Raw genomic sequence first — 19,197 nt, forward strand, 5'->3', positions numbered from 1 at the left:
TTCACACATATTACCGCTTATGGTACTATGAACCAAATTGAGAAACCAAATACAATCATCCCTTGGTATCCACTAGGGATTGGCTGCAAGACCAAACTCCACAGATGGTCAAGTCCCTAATAGAAAACGGTGTAGTATTTGCATAGAACCTACACACATCACCCCTCCCCCCCCATACTTTACATCATTTCTAGATTACTCATAATACCTAATACAATGTAAATGCTCTGTAAATAATTGTAAGTACAATGTAAATGCTTTTTAATAATTGCTGAAGTGGGGTGAATGCAAGTTTTGCTTTTTGGAAATTTCTGGAATTTTTTTTTCTGAATATTTCAATCTTTGGTCGAATTCAAGGATGCAGAACCTGTGGATATGCAAGGCCAACTGTATGCAAAGTCCACAGCTGAGCAGGGTTGAACGTGGAGTAGCTCAGAAGCTGGAGAAGGGAAGAGAAGGAAAGGAGGGATCAGGGTGGAGTCAGGAGATGTGGTTCTGGGCCTGGCACTGCCTCTGTGTTCCTGAATGCCTTGAAGTGCGTCACTTCTCGTAGGGTGTGTTTTGCCCTCATCTGTAGACCAAGGAGGGTAGACAGGATCAGTCCTTCACAATGTGTGGAATGATCACAAGAGACACCCAAAATGATTCCAGGTGTTTCCAGGACATAGAGCAAATAATGTTGAATCACGTGGTGAGAAAGTCACTCTCTTGTCAAGTTTTTTGGCCACCTTTTTCTTTTCATTCCCTTCAAGGAGAAAGTCTCAGGTCAGGGCTGAGACTGCTCCAGAACATTTGCTGATCCTCCCCTTCTCCCAAGGAGCCAGAAAGACATCAGCAGCAGCATCTGGAAGAACCTAATAATGTTTAGCCTTTGTTTTCTTTTTGTGGCTGTCACGACATTATGGAAAACCCCCATAAGTGGGTTTCCACTTATGGTCCTGATGTGCAGTTTTTTTAAATAAATGTTTTTAAGCAAAAGAGATTTAGTTTTAAGTATTATGTAAATGGAATACAGATGATATGTGGATATAGCAATGAATCATGAAGGTTATATAGGAATAGCTGACATTTTAGAAACACTGGTGCTCTTCCAGCTCAGTATTTAAAGACTCTCAGCAGTAAGACCAGAGCACCCATATCCTCCCTCAGGGGTCTACCAGGCCTCCACTTTTCTGCCTTCTTGGTCACCAGCCACAATCCTGCATGCCCACTAGATGAAAAACTGCCTGGGAAATTGAATTCAAGCCTGGTTACCTGAGGGGACTTGCCACTCCCTCCTGACTGCCTAGGGAGGGTCAGCAGCACCCCTTGAAACAGCTGGCTGGTTTCCTGGTTGTCTTTGGTGATGTCGGCATTCTCGTGCAGGCCAAACACTTCTGGGTGGGCTGTGATAGGGAGGTTCCTGAGATATTCAATATAGGACTGGAAAGGAAATCTTCAGTTGACATAAATTCAGGTTCCTTGGGGTCCCACAGATCACCCAAGGTTTTGCCAGAGCAGACCCATGCAGGAATCACACTGTTTCGGTAGCACAGGCCATAGACACACACATGCACACACCGCCGGGGCCAAGACATCCCAAGCTTTCCCTCATGCAGGTTTCGGAGGAGTGAGTATGATTATGAAGGTAGATGGACTGAGTATCTCCCCTCCCACTTCTGCTGGCTTCCTCCCTGCTCCCCCAGCAGTCTTAGCTTTGGAGACAAAAACTGGGTTTGGATTCAGGCAGGACAGGATTTGGATCCTAGCTCCATCTTAAACCAACTGTGTAACCTTGAGCTAGTCACCTGAAAGCCCAGTTTCCTTATCTGTAAGTGGGAAAATAAATGAGGTTATGAAGGAATAAGGCTTCGGCACATTAACAGGTACTCGATGAAAGTAAGCCCTTTTCATTCTTCCTTCAGATTTCTTGTTTTCTTCTTCCTTTTATCATTCTCCCATCCAGTTTTTGTGTCCCTCCCTTTGCCACCTTCTGAACCTTTGATTTCAAGTAGCAATTTCCATCCTGTTCACTACCAAGGCTTCATCTTAAACACCACTCCCCCTTCTCCCCAGATGGACCCCATATTTTGAAAGATCTTGTCTACCAAATGCCCAGCATTCATTAAACAGTAATAATGTCTATCTTGTAGGCTTTTGGGAAGATCTGAAATAGCTTATGGACCGAGTCAGGAAGCCCAAGCTATCCCTGGGCCCTCCTTTGATACACTGCAACCCTAGCCACATGGAGACTGCCAAGCCCCTCTGGGGGGACAGAGGGACCTCTCCCTCCCCTGCCCCTCACCTGGTAGGAGCCATGAGGAGGGATGTAGTAAGTGTCTCCAGGAGCAAGACAGTAATGGTCCTGCTCAATTTCCTTACAGTAGAATGTGGACAGAAGGGATAGCAGGAGCCTTCTGTCTTTGTCATCTGTCACTCTGCCTCCATAATTACATTCCCCTGGGGACAACCAACAGAAGAAGAAGTTGAGCCCATAATGAATTTAGTCAATAACCTAAAATAGAGGATTCTTCCAGCCAAGGAGCTCTGCTGAGACACAGGGTTGCTAAAACCATGCTCAGCTTGGGATGAGACCAGGCCTTTCTGGTATTACGGTTGCCACAAAAATAATACATGTTCACCATATCAGAAATTAGAAAATAGTGATAAACTGAAAGAAAAGCAATACAATCACCAATAATTCCAACAAAGGTAACTGTTAACATTTAGGCATCTTCCAGACATTTGTTTGGACATTTGTGTGTATGTGTACATAAATGTGAAAGGCATTATAGAAATGTGGTTCAGGGCAAGAACTCTGGCATGAGACAGTACTGAGCTCCAATTACAGCCAGTTTCTGGGCTCCAACTTTTGCCACTTATTAGCAGTTTCTCATCTGTCTAGAAGTAGAGATAACTGCATACCTATCTTACGTTGTTGTGGTTAACAACGCTCATAAAGCATTTAGTACAATGCTTAGCATATAGAAAGCATTCAGTTACAGCTTTTACAAATACGTAGAGTTTAGAAAATTAAGATTATCCTATATATACTTCTTTGGGACTTGACTCTCCTACCCTCATCCCCATCATCAACATCATTCTCTGAGACTCATGTTTCTACACTCAGATTTCTACAAAAAGAATTAGGTAATTTTTTGAGGGGCCATCAAATCCGTCTCACCAACCCAGGATGCATTTTCTAGCTGGATCAGATTCCACAGTATGTGGGTACCACCTGGTATTTGGAAGCTGGGGAATAACACACTAGTCTGCAAGGAAAAGACGTGTGTGTGTGTGTGTGTGTGTGTGTGTGTGTGTGTGTGTGTGTGTTCGTTCGCATGCAAGGGCTCCCCTGAAGGGTGGGCTCATTTCCAATTCCAATCATTCTAGGAAGGGGCAGGTCTATGGACATGAAACAGGAAGTATGACTCAAGTTGAGGAGGCCTCAGCCTCTCTTGGTACTGGAGGGGTCTAAATGTCTAGGAGGAGCATCCTGGTGGCTCATTAAGGAAGAAGTAAGAGACTAAGGGGAAGCTCATACCTACTGAGTAATTTTAGCCCTACAAAAACCGTTTGACCTTAAGCCAGACCATCTAGATCTCTCTCTGTTGACCTCTCAGGCCTTTAGCAAAGTTTAGTTGGAACATTATAGTTTGTCCCAGCTGTAAAGAGGTTTATGACAACACTAGAACTACGATATTAAAGGGAGAGTAGTTCCCCCCTGAAGTCAGCATGGCAGTGCTAGAGAGTACCAAAGAGGGACTACCAGTGAAGGTAAACCTTAGGTACAGAGTCATGATTCAGGGTCCCACCTCCACTCTCTCATCAGCAAATTTTACTTCAGGGGATACCCTTATAGGCTCTGGGTTTTATGTTTATGAAGGAAGGTGCATTTCTTTACTTATATGACTCCTCTTTGTAGCAGGAGCACAAGTTCCTAAAGGGGCCAGGATGTGCCTTATATCTCTTCTAGATTCTTCATTGGCTCTGCCACAGGGTTGGGGGTACCAGATTAAGAATGTATTTGACTTTGGCCCATCTAATTCGATAACCACTCTCCAAATAAGACCTGTCTCTGGTTAGTCTGTCCCTTGCGGTCAGTACAGAGCTCTAATAATCATCTCTATCTGATCTTCTTTCCTTCCAGGTACATAGGAAGGTTATAACTCCCAGGGCCTCTGGCAGTGAGGTGGGGTCAGGTGACAAGTTCTTGCACATTTAACTCCTGGCATGAGCTCTTCAGTGCTACCCTGTGGCAGTGACCACACAAGTGTATGTTGAGATGGTGGCATCAAAAGTTGGTGGAGTCTTTGCCAACTGTGCCCCTGATAGATAATTACAATGAGCAGAGACCCTTGCCAATTCACACTGGACATGCACAATGGGCAAGAAATGTCTCACACCCTTGAGATTTGGGGATTGCTTGTTATCTCAGACTAACTAGTCTATCCTGACTGGTGCAGTTGGAAAGTGACTATCCTCAAGCCAGCTGGCACAGTTGGAGCAGGTTGGTTTATGAGCTGCAGTACTAAGTTATGAGCTGCAATACTAAGACCTCATCCCAGGGCAATTATGCGCTCATTCTGTGATCGGAAGGGGAGCCCTGGGATGTGCTTCTGTGTGGTCTGGAATAATGGGAATATGGCTCATTTCTTTGGAAAAGTTCTTTCACCTAACTAAAATCCACTGAACTTATGTTGTGTGTCACTTGGGGTTTTGGTTTAGGAGACACTGTGCTGAGTTAAGGTCTTTGTCACCTTTTACAAATGAATTTAATCACTCTAAAGCAGGATTTCTCAATCTTGGCACAATTAACATGTTGGACTGGGTAGCTCTGTGTTGCAGGGGGCTGTCCTGTGCATTGTAGGATGTTTAGCAGCATCCTTGGCCTCTACCCAGTAGCACATCCATTTAGTTGTGACAACAAAAAATGTCTCCTCAGTTTGTCAGATGTCCCCTAGGAGACAAAATCACCCTTGGTTGAGAACCACTGCTCTAAGGCCTCGGTCTTGTCAGTTGTAAAACAGGGTCACTAAAGTGAAGCTCATAAGATTGCTGTGGAGACTGAATGATGTAGATAAAGTGCATGCCGTATGACTGGGGAAAGGATCCAGAGTTGAGGGAGGAACTTGTGTGTGACCTGGAAGATGCCCAGGTTTTTCTATTGAGCTGCATTTTGACTTTTGGCCATGGTAATCCATTCATTTAGCTCATCTATAGTTTATCTCCTATCTCTGGGGTTACATGGTGTGCTTCTTGAGGGCAGTGACCAAGTCTTATATATTTACATTCTTCCATATTATGTACTAGTATATATTGGATGACTGATAAAAGATTGCTGATGAATCGCTTTAATACAAAACAGCAAGTGTCATCATCACCTCGGGGCACCTCTGCTGGGAGTGCCCTCCTTCCTTTTTCCCACCGCCTGCCTCCACTTTCTTCTTCCACTTGTAAAAGTCCTACTTATCCTTCAAAACCATCTTTCACGCCTTCAGGAAGTTTTCCCTAATCATCCCCACCCCATGTCTGAAATTTAATCATTGTGCTGTCTTATAAATGTTTCTCTTACTGAACTTATCACTGTACTGTTATTTATTTTGTTATATTTCCCTCCCTTTGTAGACTGTGCACCCCTTAAAGGGAGGGATTGATCTTGATTTTTCTGTGTGTGTTTTTTGTTTTTGTTGGTTTGTTTGTTTTACAATATCCGGCATGGTGACCAGCATCGTTAAGAGCTCCATGTCTGTTGAAAGCACGAGTGAGTAAGTAAACAAATGGAGATGGAAGCAGAGGAGCAGGAAGGTGGAGCACAATCGTGGAGGTTTATGGTTGCCAAAGCCTCCTTCCGTAAATACCTGTCAGGTAGGTCAGAGCATCCAACGGCACCTCCTTGTAGTCATCCAGAAACATCTGGATCTGCCGCATACTAATCCTCAGGTCGGATTCGTTGAATTCATAAGGAATATTCCAACCTGCATGAGGCAGAGATAAATTAGATGCTTCAGGGATGAGAGCTCTTAATTTCCACTCAGAGATTGAGCTGGTGGAATTAAGCATCATTATGGATCAAGAGCCTCTTTCAGCCCTGTGAATATCAAGCACCATGCCAACTATTAGCTTTGACATTTACTGCCAACGTGGGAGACATTCTGCCTGAGAAAACATCCATTCTAAAGTCAGTTTCCTTATGGATCTCCCCCATTTGATAAGGAAGATGTTAACATCCTGGGATTTGTGGAATGAGAGTTATTCACCCTGGCTGGAATACTGTGGTAACGCACCAAATGCCAAAAATAACACCAAAGCATAGCTAGAGAGCACTATCTGTGATTGGGCAATAGAACTAAGTTAGCTTTGAGAATTCCCCTCCTCCCACTCATGGGAGAACTAGATGGCAGGCCTTGAAGAAACTACTGCTTGTACTTTCAAGTGTTATAACGGTAAATGCCCAGTGGGGCTGCACAAGTGACATAAATGTATGAACCAGGCTGGATGTAAGACAGTAGGTTATGGTAGGACCTGTGCTCAATGGAGACGTTTAATTTCCTCCTAAACATTCACATTCAAATTAAAAATATAATAAAATAACAAAAACTTCGGTTCTGGCAAAGAGAACACAACTGGGCAGTTGACTATAAGCCAAACTGTTGTATGGGTGTTTGGAGGTCTGGCACGGGTGGGAGAATGGTGGTGGGAGAACGTGGTGTGTGAGATGCAGATGTAGAGGGAGTGTCCCCTTCGGCTGTCTCGTCTCTGAAACCCTCAGTTGAAGGGTCAGGTGGTCTGTGAAGCTAACTGGGGCAGGTAGAAGGAAAGAGGATGTTCTGAGAGAATCACCAAAAGGACAATTTGCCTCCTTTTGTAACCCAAAAGAATGGCTAAGGATACCTTGAGGTGGGTCATTTCAAGAAAAGAATCAGACTCAGCCCATGGGTGAGAGAAAAATAATCCAACCTTAAAACCATGGTGATATGGGATCTGTATTTAGCAGATGATCTGCTCTAACAAGAATACTGAGTCACTTAAGTTAGGCCATGGATAAGTTACATTAATAAAGAAATTTATGTTCATTTTTTCAAGGAGAAGCACAAACAGATGTCCCAGCTGTATTTCTTTCATTGTTATGCACAGGTAAAGAGAGCAACCCAAAATGTTATAAATTACCTGGTGACAATTCCCTGGAGAGTGGCCATGATACCCAAGCTAGGCAAATACACCAAAGGGAAGGGCCTCCACTCTTCTCATTATCATATTACTTCAGTAATTAGGGGACCTCTGATTCTGGAGCATCACCTCTTTCCTTGAAACAAAGTATGAACCAAAATCTATTTACCCCTTTCCCTGACATTGATATTGACCTGGTTATAGGACTGCCAGACTTGTTAAATAAAAATACAGAGACACTCAGTGAAATTTAATTTCAGATAAACAACAAATCATATTTAGTATAAATATGTCCCAAATATTGCATGGAACATACCTATACCCTATTTTACTGGCAACCCTGGGTACAAACTTGAACGCGCCCCTGTATCTGTCTGTGATCTTTCCCCCAGGTAATCCAGGTATGCTGTCATCTCTCACCTAGGGGTCCAAAATTTCTCCTCTCTTGAACGACGGCATGGAAGAAGCAAAGGCCAAACAACAGCTTTTGCCACGTCACTGCTTTTGTACAGCTTTGGAAGAACACGGGGTCTGAGATGGGGTCATTGAGGTAAGAGCGCAAAAGGTTGGCCCGGAGCCCTTTGGGGGGCTCATTGGTCATTTTAATCCCATTCTGGAGGATGCTGACTGGAAACTTCTCTGATGGATAGCTGGTTAACCAGAGTCTGGAAGAACAACAGACCCAATTATTTACAGCAATGCAATACATTATATTGAAAAACAGTAACAAAAAATAATAACTACCATTTATTAAGCATCACTAGATGCTGAACCCCATGCTAAGAATTTAGTTTATGTCCCTTCATTTACTTTAATCCTCACAGCCACCCTATGATTTATTATCCCCTTTACCAGTGAGGAAACAGAGGCATGGAGAAGTTAAGTGGGGTTTTCAAGGACACACCACTTAGAAGCAGCAGAACCAAGATGAACTCAGGGCTCCCTGACTCCAAAGGCCCTGTCCTAATCACTACACCATGTTCCTGCCCTGCTGGACTTTCTGAGCATCTGTTATGGTCAAATACTACACCCGGCACTCCAGGAGTGGCCGAAATGAGAAAAGAATTGTTTCTTGCTTCTAGATACTCACAGCCTTGCTGCTAGGAGGGGAAATGGGAGCTGGGGAGGGGAGAAAAGACAAGCAAACAGAATGCCAAGGAGTTATAAAATCAAGACCACAGGGAGGGAGGGAAATAATGGGCCACGGGGGTCCATGGGAAGAAGAGATTTCCACGGGGTGGAGAGAGCAGAAGTCTGCAAACTACTGCCAGGGAGCCAAATCTAGCCTTAGCCTGTTTTTGTAAATAAAATATTATTGGAACATGGCCACACCTCTTCATTTACAAATTATTTATGGATGCTTTCATGCCACAACAGCAGAGCTGAATAGTTGCAACTGACAACATGTCCTGTAAAACCTAAAATATTTACTATCTGGGCCCTTACAGGAAAAGTTTGCTGATCCCTGTCATAGAGGCCAGTGGCATTAGAAATGGGTCTTGAGGATATGGAAGATTTCTTTTCTTAAATAATAAAAGTATATCTACGCCCAAAAGAAATGGGAACATAGGTAAAAGTATTTAGAAAGGAAAAAAATACATGATTTTACCATCTACAGGTTAACATTTTGGCATATTGTCTTCCAGGCTTTTATTCGTTTGTTTTTCTTACTCAAGCTCAGGTTACATACACACTATGACATCCTGTTTTGTTTCATTTTTGTGGGTTTGTTTTTCTTTTTTGCTAGACATTAGAGAGGTTTCCAACAGGAGGATTTGGGGATGGAAGGTCATTAAAGACACAGGACACAGGCTGAGCAACTGCACGGACGAGGAAAAGGTGGGGATGTGGTAAGGCCTATAGTGGGCAGCCTGCTGCGGTCCAGGCACAGGCCTCAGAGGGGAGGGAAGAGGCCATAACCTGGGGGCCTGTGGCCTGACTTCAGTCTGCAGATGGGTGAGGTTTAACTCCATGCAAACCAACACAATGCTGTAACATATTTTTCAAGTAGTTGCCAACTTTTAAAAATCTAGGGCTTTCTTTTAAAAGTTCTAGATTCCCGTCTTTCCTCTAAAATAGTCATAAAATCTGGATACAAGAGGCCTGTATTCCTGCTTGGCAACAGCTGGTAGTAGGCAGTCTTCTCTTCTCTACAGGGCATGTGCCTCTAGTTCACCACAGTCCCCACCACTCTCTACTGGTATTCAACACTGAGGCTGACCGTCCATGGTGATAGCTACTGTACTGTGGAAAGTGGAATATTTCTTGTGCCCAGTCCTTTTCACTCATTTATGTTACATTCCTCATTGTATAGGCACTTGAGTTTGTGACTTGGGTTAAGATCATATTACAGAAGACCTTAAATGTCAACATGAATAATTTTTTCTTCATTGAGTATGTCACTGATGGTCAATGAGTCAACTCAGCATCCAAAACCAAATAGAATTCTTGAAATTAATGGATTTCCTCTTAAACTCTTACATGAATCTTATACGAACCTTACATGAATACAATCAACTACGGCCTAATCTGGCTTTGTAAATAAACACCAAACGCTTTTCTATTTTCAGGCAGACATGACTAAAATAAAAATAACCGGCAAACTTTGTTGCCTAGAGCAGGAGTTGGCAAACTTTTCCTATGAAGGATCAAAGAGTAAATGTTTTAGACTTTGCATGCCATATGGTCTCTGTCACAACTACTTGAAGCATAAAAGCAGTCGTAGACAGTATATGAGTGAGCATGGCTGTATTTCAATAAAACTTTATTTATAGACACTGAAATTTGAATTTCATATAATTTTCACATGTCATGAAATATTATACTTCTTTCAATGTTTTTCAACCATAAAAAATGTAAAAGCTATTCTCAGATTGCAAGCTGTACAAACACAGGCAGCAGACTGGATTTGGCCGTAGTATGCTGACCCCTGGCCCAGAATGAAAGAATCACCGAACATTTGAGTTAAAAGGGGCTTTGAAGTCTGTTTCATCTCATCATTCTCTAAATGCAAATACTTAGGCCCAGTCTTGCTGGGCTTTAAAGTTCACAGAAAATAAATAGCTGCTCCCAATATTGATTAAAATTCCATGGATCTAAGCAGGTATGGGATAGATCGAGTGCCTAGACTACGGGTGGATTTTTTTTTTGTTTTTAGGCAAGTAAGTTTTAAAACTCCGATTTGCTGGCATTTAATCTACCTTCCCAGGCACATCTCCTATCACCTGCCAAAAACAATTTCTCACAGTGTATACCCAGGAATCATAGGATAACTTCTTGGTCTTTCCTTTGCTTTTACAAATGCTGCCCTTTCTGCCTGGAATGTCCTTCCTGGAAAACTCCTATTCATCTTTTGGTACTCCAGGTCTTCCCCAAATTTTCCTTCCCTTTTCCATTCTTACTCAAACAGGTACAGCAGGTATTGCATGGTATCAATCAACATTATTCATCTATGGTCTGCCTTCTACTAGACTGAGAGCTTCTTTAAGGGTAGAACTTGTGTCTACACAGTACCCTTGTGTCTTGTTCATCTTTGCGTTCCCAGCCATTAGCATGACGTCTGGAACTCGAGGTTGGGGCCCAGAGACTCAGTGGCGGGGCAGCATCTCACCTGAATCCCATATTGGTGCTCTCAGGAACAATCACCTCCTCACAGATCTTCTCCAGAGCAGGCATCCAGCTCGTGGCCAGATGACAGTTCTGTAAGACCACCCAGGTCCCATCTTTGATGGCAGTGTTAATCATTTTGGCAGCAATAGGGCCTTGGCCTTGGCCAAGGGAGATGGTCTGTGTTTTGGCACCTCCCATGCCAAGATCATCAGCAAATTTCAGCAGGCCTGAGATCAGGAAGAAAAAAGGCTTTTGAAAGAGAACAGGCTGTTTAAGACCGTATTAATAACAACAACACAGAAGAAGGGGTTACATTAAAATTCTGGACTCAGAAAAGAAAGCCACTGGCTTTTGTTAATTATGAAATTAGCATCTTTCTGAGGAAGCTTTAGACTTCTGGTAAGATGGTGAACGAAGATACTACCGATTCCTCTTTAGCTCTAAATAGATAGACATTCTTCATGAAAAAAATAATAATAATAAGAGTTTGAAAGGAAGAGAAATTCCCAGGTGCCAGAAATGAAGAGGGAACTCCAAACTAGAAAGGTTAGCACATAACCAAAGGACTAGGAACTGGGTTTTTCTTTTTTAAAAATTTTATTGGAGTATAGTTGATTTACAATGTGTCAGATTCAGGTGTACAGCAAATTGAATCAGTTATACATATACATATACCCACTCTTTTTTAGATTATTTCCCATATAGGCCATTACAGAGTATTGAGTAAGAGTTCCCTGTGCTATACAGTAGGTCCTTATTAGTTATCTATTTTATATATAGTAGTGTGTATATGTCAATCCCAATCTCTCAATTTATCCCTCCCCCCCTTACCCTCTGGTAACCATAAGCTTGTTTTCTACATCTGTGACTCTATTTCTGTTTTGCAAATAAGTTCATTTAGGAACTGGGTTTTTGTAAATTTATTTTACTAGGAAAACAGGTATTTGGACAGTGAAATTTCAAATAGATCTCTTTCACATCTCTCTTCCTCAGAGGCAGCCGATGTTACACCTTTTTGTGAGTCCTTCCAGAGATATTTCACGCATTTAAGTAAATGTGTATATACTATTATACTTACATGAATTGTAGAACACTATATTTGCTTTTTTCACTTAGATCTTTTCCACATCAGTACATATATAAAGGTCATATTCTTTTTCATGGTTATATAGTATTTCACCTTTGGAAAATACCATACTTTATTTCACCAGTCTAGTGATTGGAGTTTGTCCACAGGGAATATAGCTTTGCACTTACAAGGGGTGGGACACTAGAACTGAGACTTCTTTATAAAGTTAGGGTCCTCAAACGACTGCACTCTCATGTAAGAAGGCCAGAAATCTGCTTTGTGTTCTTTCTTTAATGATTTTTAGATGCGTTTCTTTTATGATCTTTTTTAGAGACAATATCCATCTGCTAGGGCTGCCATAATAAACAACCAAAGATTGGGTGGCTTAAACAACAGAAATTTATTTTCTCTCAATTCTGGAGGCTAGAAATCCAAAATCAAGGTGCTGGCAGGGTTGGTTTCCTCTGCAGCTTCTCTCCCTGGCTTGTTTGTGGCCATTTTCTCATGTCATATTTTCACTGTGTCCTCACATGGTCTTCTTCCTGTCAGTGTGTCTGTGTTCTAATCTTCTCTTATAAGGACACCAGTCATATTAGATTAGGACCTACCCTAATGACCTCACAACTAACTCTTTAAGGACCTTATCTCCAAATACAGTCACATTCTGAGGTACTGGGAATTAGGTTTTAACATACAGATTTGGGAGGGACACAATTCAGCCCATAATACCCCCATAATACTGGGGGTTAATTCTTTTGATTGTTCTATGGGCTGATTATGCCTTATAGTGATTATGCCTTATGCCTTATATATTTCCTCATGTAGTTTATAATTTTTTATTGTTGAGTTCACAACCAGCAAGTTTGTGTTATTTTGTGGGAGTCTGATATATCTTGGGTTTTAGGAGTGCCCTAACAGAACAATTTTGCATATGCAGACACTGGTGTCCCCAGCATCTTGCCATTCTGGATCAATTTTATAGGAAATTTCTTTTTTTTTTTTTTTTTTAATGGGAAATTTCTGGATCAATTTTATGGGAAATTTCTCAGCTTGAGAATCCCATACCATAGGGTACTGTAACTCTACACCTGAGTTTTAATTTCTCACTGAAGAATTGTTTACTTTTTCTACATTGCTTCTTGAGTCAGTAGCCTAAAATTCAGAGTTCTATGGAAAACAAAAATACATGGATTTGGAACAAAACAAAACTTCTAGAAATGGAAAGCACCGTCATTGAAGACAAAAACTCAAAGCACTGATTAAAAAAGCAGGTTAGATACAGCCAAAAAGAGAGTCAGTGGAAAGTAAGGTCTGCAATCAATGATGCATTTAGTAGTGATGGGAACACCAGGTCTCCGAATACCATCACCTGCTAAAGGAATTGGAGTTCCTTGGAGAAACATTTGTCCAAGATAAGCCTGAAATATATATGGTAGTTCTACACAGCAAGGAAGTTATCAAAAACCACTGGGGTATGTGAAAAGGATATTGACAGAGAGGTGCTACCACAGGCCAAAGACTGAATAATCTGAGCATCAAAAAGAATAATGACAGCAGTGGAGTAAAATACCACTACATTTGAAACATCCAATATGTTAAAACTAATACATTAATAATCGTACCAAAAAAACCCATCTTACTGCTTAAGTAACTTTGGAGGTTACTAGGGCACCAATTCATTATTCTGAAAGCTGGTAAATAAAGAGTATGAACCAAGCATCTTTTCTGCCTGTCCTTTTTTGAACTATATTTAGAGTAAACCAAAGAGTTGATAAAGAAAAATTCTTCATTATAGAAGAGTTCCAGCTAATAAACGTGGGAGGAATGATAGAATTAAAATATCATCATTTTGCAGCCCCTAATGAAATAATGGATCTGGGTAATGATTTTCTAAGGTTGATAAAACCATTAGGTCAGTGGTTCCCATTGGCTGCACACTGAAATTACCTGAAAAGCTTTATAAAACACAGTGCCTGGGTCTCACCTACAAAGATTTTAATTTAATTGGTTGAGGGTGAGGCCTGTACATGGAGATTTTTTTTTTTCTTCTTTCTTTCAATTTTTAATTGAGATGTTCTCTTTATTTCACTCTCATTCTTGAAAGATAGATTTTATGTTTGCATATTTTCTTTTAGCACAATGATGGTATTATTCCACAAATTGCACTGTTGTTATTGAGACATTTGTTGTCAGTCTAACTGCTGTTCTTTAGAGAGAATCTTGTTTTTCTCACTGACTGCTTTTGATTTATTTTTTTACTGAAGTATATAGTTAATTTACAATGTTGTGTTAATTTCTGCTGTACAGCAAAGTGACTCAGTTATACGCATATATACATTCTTTTTTATATTCTTTTCCATTATGTTCTGTCCCAGGATACTGAATATAGTCCCCTGCACTACACAATAGGACCTTATTGTTTATCCATTCTACATATAATAGTTTGCATCTACTAACCCCGAACTCCCAACTCATCCCTCTCCCACCCTCCACCCCCTAGGCAACCACCATTCTGTTCCCTATGTCTGCGAGTCTGTTTCTGTTTCATAGATAGGTTCATTTGTGCCATATTTTAGATTCCACATATAAGTGATATCATATGGTATCTGTCTTCCCATGGAGATTTTCTTAAAGCTCCCTAGGTGATTTCAATGAGCAGCCAAGATTGAGAACCACCATATTAGGTGAAAGGCTAATGGGAAACTTTATAAAGGAGGCGGTGGAGGAGTCGCGAGCAGAATCACACTGACAATGCCTGAGCCCACTGATCTATCTTAATGAAAAAAGATGACCAGACAGTAGGTGCCTCCTAATATGGCACACTCTGAGGGACACAGTACCTGCAGTTTCCTGGGAAGTTATCCCAGATGAATCTAATCAAGCCTCTAGCACAGAGGGACAGGAACAAGCTACATACACCGTTGGATTTTACAGGCCTGTCCTCTCCCAACACAGCATCATCATTTTACAGACCGTATTCTGACCCTGTCCCCATTTCTCTTCTCTACTTTTCCTGGTTTCCCCTCATTTCTCTTGTATAAGCCTGTCACAGAAAGGACATAGGGGAAGGAGAAAAGATGCTAGAAAGGGGTCATGAATTGAGCTTTGACAAAAACAATAATTCGGGTGTAGGAACCTGGAAAGGGTACTAGTTCATTTCAGTGCCTTCCTCTGATTGCCTTTGAGGAGAAGTGCTGGCTTTCTAACCGGGTCAGGATACATGTCAAATTCCTCAGCTTTCACAGAACTGCCAACTATGTCATTTGCATTTCTGGTATTCTTTCTTCATTCAGCAACAGAGAAAACTAAAGCTTTAAGATTCCCCAACAAAACAGAAAATGAAGCTATTTCTGTCAACAACTCACACCCTTTTATATGCACAAACACTTTCTGGAAACATACACAAACTGTTAGTAGTGGTTATCTCTAAGAGGGTTAGGAGGAAGATGTACCTTTCACTTTATACCAGGGTTTCTCAACCCCAGTACTATTTACATTTTGGGCTGGGTAATCTTTTGTTGTGGGGGACTGTCCTGGGCATTGTAGGATAGTTAGCAGCATCCTTTGCTTCTATCTACTAGATGCCAGTAGCACCCCCTAGTTCTGACAACAAAAATGTTCCCCCAAATGTCCCTTGAGGGGACAAAATGGAGCCATAGTCCTATACTTTTTGCATTGTTTGATTTGATTTTATTTTTTTTACTACATGCAGCATTAATTACTCAAAATATTTAAAAGTTGAAAGAAAAGAAAGAAGCGTAGCTGAGAGAAGCAACAGTCTGAGAAAATGGTCTAAGACAAAGGTGATAAACTCGCAGTCACTTGGCTAAATCTAGCCCTGGCTTTTTTTAAGAAAAAATCTGAATGAGATATCAAGATTTAAAAATGGGTGATTTCTACCTTTCTGGTTCCTCTTGAAAAAGCAGATGATCTGGTCATCCTGAGATCACATTATCAGATGGCACAATGCACAAGACCTGAGTAGCAGCTGCCCGCTTTAGGCAGGAGAAGTCTTATGTTGCCCCAGCCCTGCCTTAGTCTGTTAACTGCTTGACCCTCAAAGCCATTTGAATTTGAGATTCCTGCTGTAAGGGATATGCGATTGTCATTCATCCATGCATTCTGGGCCTTTAATATTGCTCACACAACATTCTGCCCTTACCTGCCATTGGGTCTGCACCCGGAGACAACACGAATATCAATGGTGTGCAGCAGCTGGAATCATTGTAGGACCCCTGGAGATCAAACGTAGGGGCTTCAGTGTATACGTTTCCCATGTGTTCAGCAATGAACTTCCGAATGGCTGGAATCATTTTGTCAGGCCGCAGACATCGGAGAATCGCCATTCTCTCCAAACCTTGAAGAAATTTCCAAGATCCAGGGAACATCTCCTCATGGGGCCAGGCTGAGTCACAGATGAGCTTCCATTCATTAGCATTTTGTTCCAAATGTTCCATGAGGCCTTTCAGTTTTGGCAACGCGGATGCACGAACCACTTCTGCCCACGCCTTCTCAGACAGCCATTCGGAAACTGGGTTGGGGAAGGGGTTGTCCAGGGCAATGCCTCCAGTTAGAAGAAAGTACCAAATTTCCTCGTTAATTTGCTTTTTCTCTTTCATGATGCCTATCGTCAAGAGGAGGGAGAAAAGCAGCTTGTCCTTCTCAAACAGAGAGTGGCAGACATTGTTGTAGATGCTTAGAGTGAAATGTTCAGTGATGTACTCAACTCGTAGCTCTAGTTCCTCGCTCCTCCTGCTATGGGCCAGGGAGTGCACGTAGAGGTTTATGAACCATGCCAGGGAGTACTGGTACATGGGTTCAATGTGGACCAGGTCAGAGATACAAAAGAAGATGGTGGCAGAGTGGACAGCCACTGGCTGGTAGCCCATCCGAGTCTCATCGATCTGCATTTCTGTCATTGAAGCAATTTCCTGTTTCTCAGAGATTTCTTCGGAAAGCAGTTTGGAGGAGGACAAAATTTTGATGGCAGTCTCGTCCTCAAGGATGTTGCCCTCAGAAAGGGAAAGGACCTCCAAGATCTTATCTTCAATTTCCTTTAGCTGCTTCTTGTTCTTGGCACTTTCCACAATCAACTTGTTCTTTTTCTCTTCCAGTTCTGGCTTCTCCTTGGCGGCCACGATGCCAAGGAGCTGATCTTGGAGGCCCAAGGGGGTGATCATAAAGTTGAGGAGACAGACTTTCACGGTGACTTCAGGGAGATAATGTGGGTTCCTCAAACGGGTTGTGATATATAACTTAAAATCCCTGGAATATTCAATGATGTTTTCACCAAGCCTCATGTACTCAACCCCTTGCTGTCTGAATGTGGACTTGAGCAAGATGGGTTCAATAAAGGCATCCAGCTCTTCCCCAACATTTTCTAGTAAGACTGGGGTACCAAACTGCAGAGCGTGTTCCAGCGTCCTCACATAGTTGGTATCCGAGAACTTGATGACTGACAGCCTATTTGCTTTCTCCATATTCTTGATCCACTTATTGGCCTGCCCCTGAGGGTCAATCATTAAGGCCCAGCGCCTGGAATTGGATACAATGATGCCATTGTCAATGGAGAAGGAGTCAGTGGGCAGCCCAGCAATCTGCCAGGCACGAATTTTTACAGGGTCTCCTAATGTGTTGCTAAGACTAAAGTCACTGGAGCCGGGGATGACCTTGTCCTTACACTGGGCCAACCACCACTTTTGGCACTCAGCCCGATAATCCATGGTAAAGGCCCCCAGGTAAGCCACGGTCCCAGAGGACAACAACACATCCCCTGTCAGATTAGTATAGCGGACACCCAGCTGCCGGGCAGCTTCTGTCCATCTGTCCTTCTCTCCCCCAAGACCACTGATCAGTTTTTCTGCTCTGATCAGCTTTTGGGAACAGATTTCAATGTTTTCCTCCAACATCTTTTTCTTGGTATTCATCTCTTCAAAGTCATCGTTCAGGGCCTGGAGGCGGCCTTCCACCATCTTCAGCTCTGCTCGCTTCTGGTTCAGTTTTTGCATCTGTGTGTCCAGCTTCCCCTCAGCCTCCTTCAGCCGCTCCCGTTTAGGAGCTACCACTTTGGCCACACGATCGTACACCTCCATGGCCCTCACCCACTTGCACAGACCCTCACACGCAGATGACACATTTTTAATAACAGCCGGCTGGAAATCTGGGTGATCAATAAACCTTTCCCGGATCCGCTTCATGATCATTGGTGGGATGTTGTCTTTGTCATATGTCTTAAGACTCTCCAAGAATTTCAGATCTCCGAGAATCTTTCTTGATACCCCCCAGTAATCTTCTGTCATTTTACCTGTTTGGGACAAAAAACAGAGATAAGACTATTATTAAGACATTCTGCCTGAAACTTACAGCCCTGCAGTGGCTACTTCTCATATTTGGCAAAGAAAAAAAAAAAAAAAAAAAAAATCCAAGGTCTTACAGAGGATTTTTAGGCAGAAGATATGTTGTATGATACCATAATGATGGAAACATGTCATTACATATTTGTCCAAACTTGTAGAATGTATAACACCAAGAATGAATACTAATGTAAACTATGGACTTTGGATATAATGATGTGTCCATGTAGGTTCATCAGTTGTAACAAATATACCACTCTGGCGGGGGATGGTGATAATCAGGGAGGCTAGGCGTGTATGGGAAGAGGGGGTATATGGGAAATCTCTGTATCTTCAACTCAATTTTGCTATGAACTTACGACTGTTCTGAAAAAATAAAATCTTAATTAAAAAGAAAAGCCCAAGCTTCTTACCATGGTCTGGGTGGCCCAGCAACCTTCCCCACCTCATCTTTGCCTTGCTCCCTGGTCTTCAGTCACAAGAACCTTACTTCAATTCCTGGACGATCCCAAGTGCTTCGCTACCATGAGCTCTTCACCTAGGCTGTAAATGGCGTCTAGATGGCTCCTGACCAGACTTCAGGCTCATTTGAAAAGCCACCTCTCTGTGGAGCATTTTCTTTCATCTCAGAGGCTAGAACATCCATTCTCTCTTTAGCATTGACGGCAATCTGTGATTTTTTTTTTTTTTTTGGTTTAGTTTTAATTGTCTGTCTCTCCCTCAAAGCTGTAAGCTTCTGGGGAGAACAAGATGGCGGAGTAATATGACACTGAGCTCACTTCCCTCCATGAACATATCAAAAGTACATCTACATGTGGAGCAGATCTCACTGAAAACCAACTGTAGACTGGCAGAAAGACTCTTCTACAGCCAAGGCTATAAACAGTGATCCGCATGGAGTTGGGGAGGAAGGGAGAAGCCATCAGGTTGGGACCTGTGCCCCTAGGAGGAGATACAGAAGAGGAGGGGATATCACAGGCTTGGAGATCCTCCCTGGGAGTGAGGAGTTCAAACACA

At 42.2% G+C, this 19,197-nt stretch overlaps 1 protein-coding gene across 1 annotated transcript in view; it reads right to left on the reverse strand.

The window, feature by feature from the left end:
- DNAH3 (dynein axonemal heavy chain 3) overlaps positions 1 to 19,197 on the reverse strand; it is a 190,490-nt gene that overhangs the window by 6,262 nt on the left and 165,031 nt on the right. Inside the window, 6 exon segments of the mRNA XM_007466279.1 lie at positions 1,255 to 1,422; positions 2,285 to 2,439; positions 5,841 to 5,957; positions 7,570 to 7,814; positions 10,760 to 10,985; positions 15,990 to 18,131. Of these exon segments, the coding sequence (XP_007466341.1) occupies positions 1,255 to 1,422; positions 2,285 to 2,439; positions 5,841 to 5,957; positions 7,570 to 7,814; positions 10,760 to 10,985; positions 15,990 to 18,131 (3,053 nt within the window).

The sequence above is a fragment of the Lipotes vexillifer genome, unplaced genomic scaffold (assembly GCF_000442215.2).
Source record: "Lipotes vexillifer unplaced genomic scaffold, Lipotes_vexillifer_v1.1 scaffold783, whole genome shotgun sequence".
NCBI classification, from domain to species: Eukaryota; Metazoa; Chordata; class Mammalia; order Artiodactyla; family Lipotidae; genus Lipotes; species Lipotes vexillifer.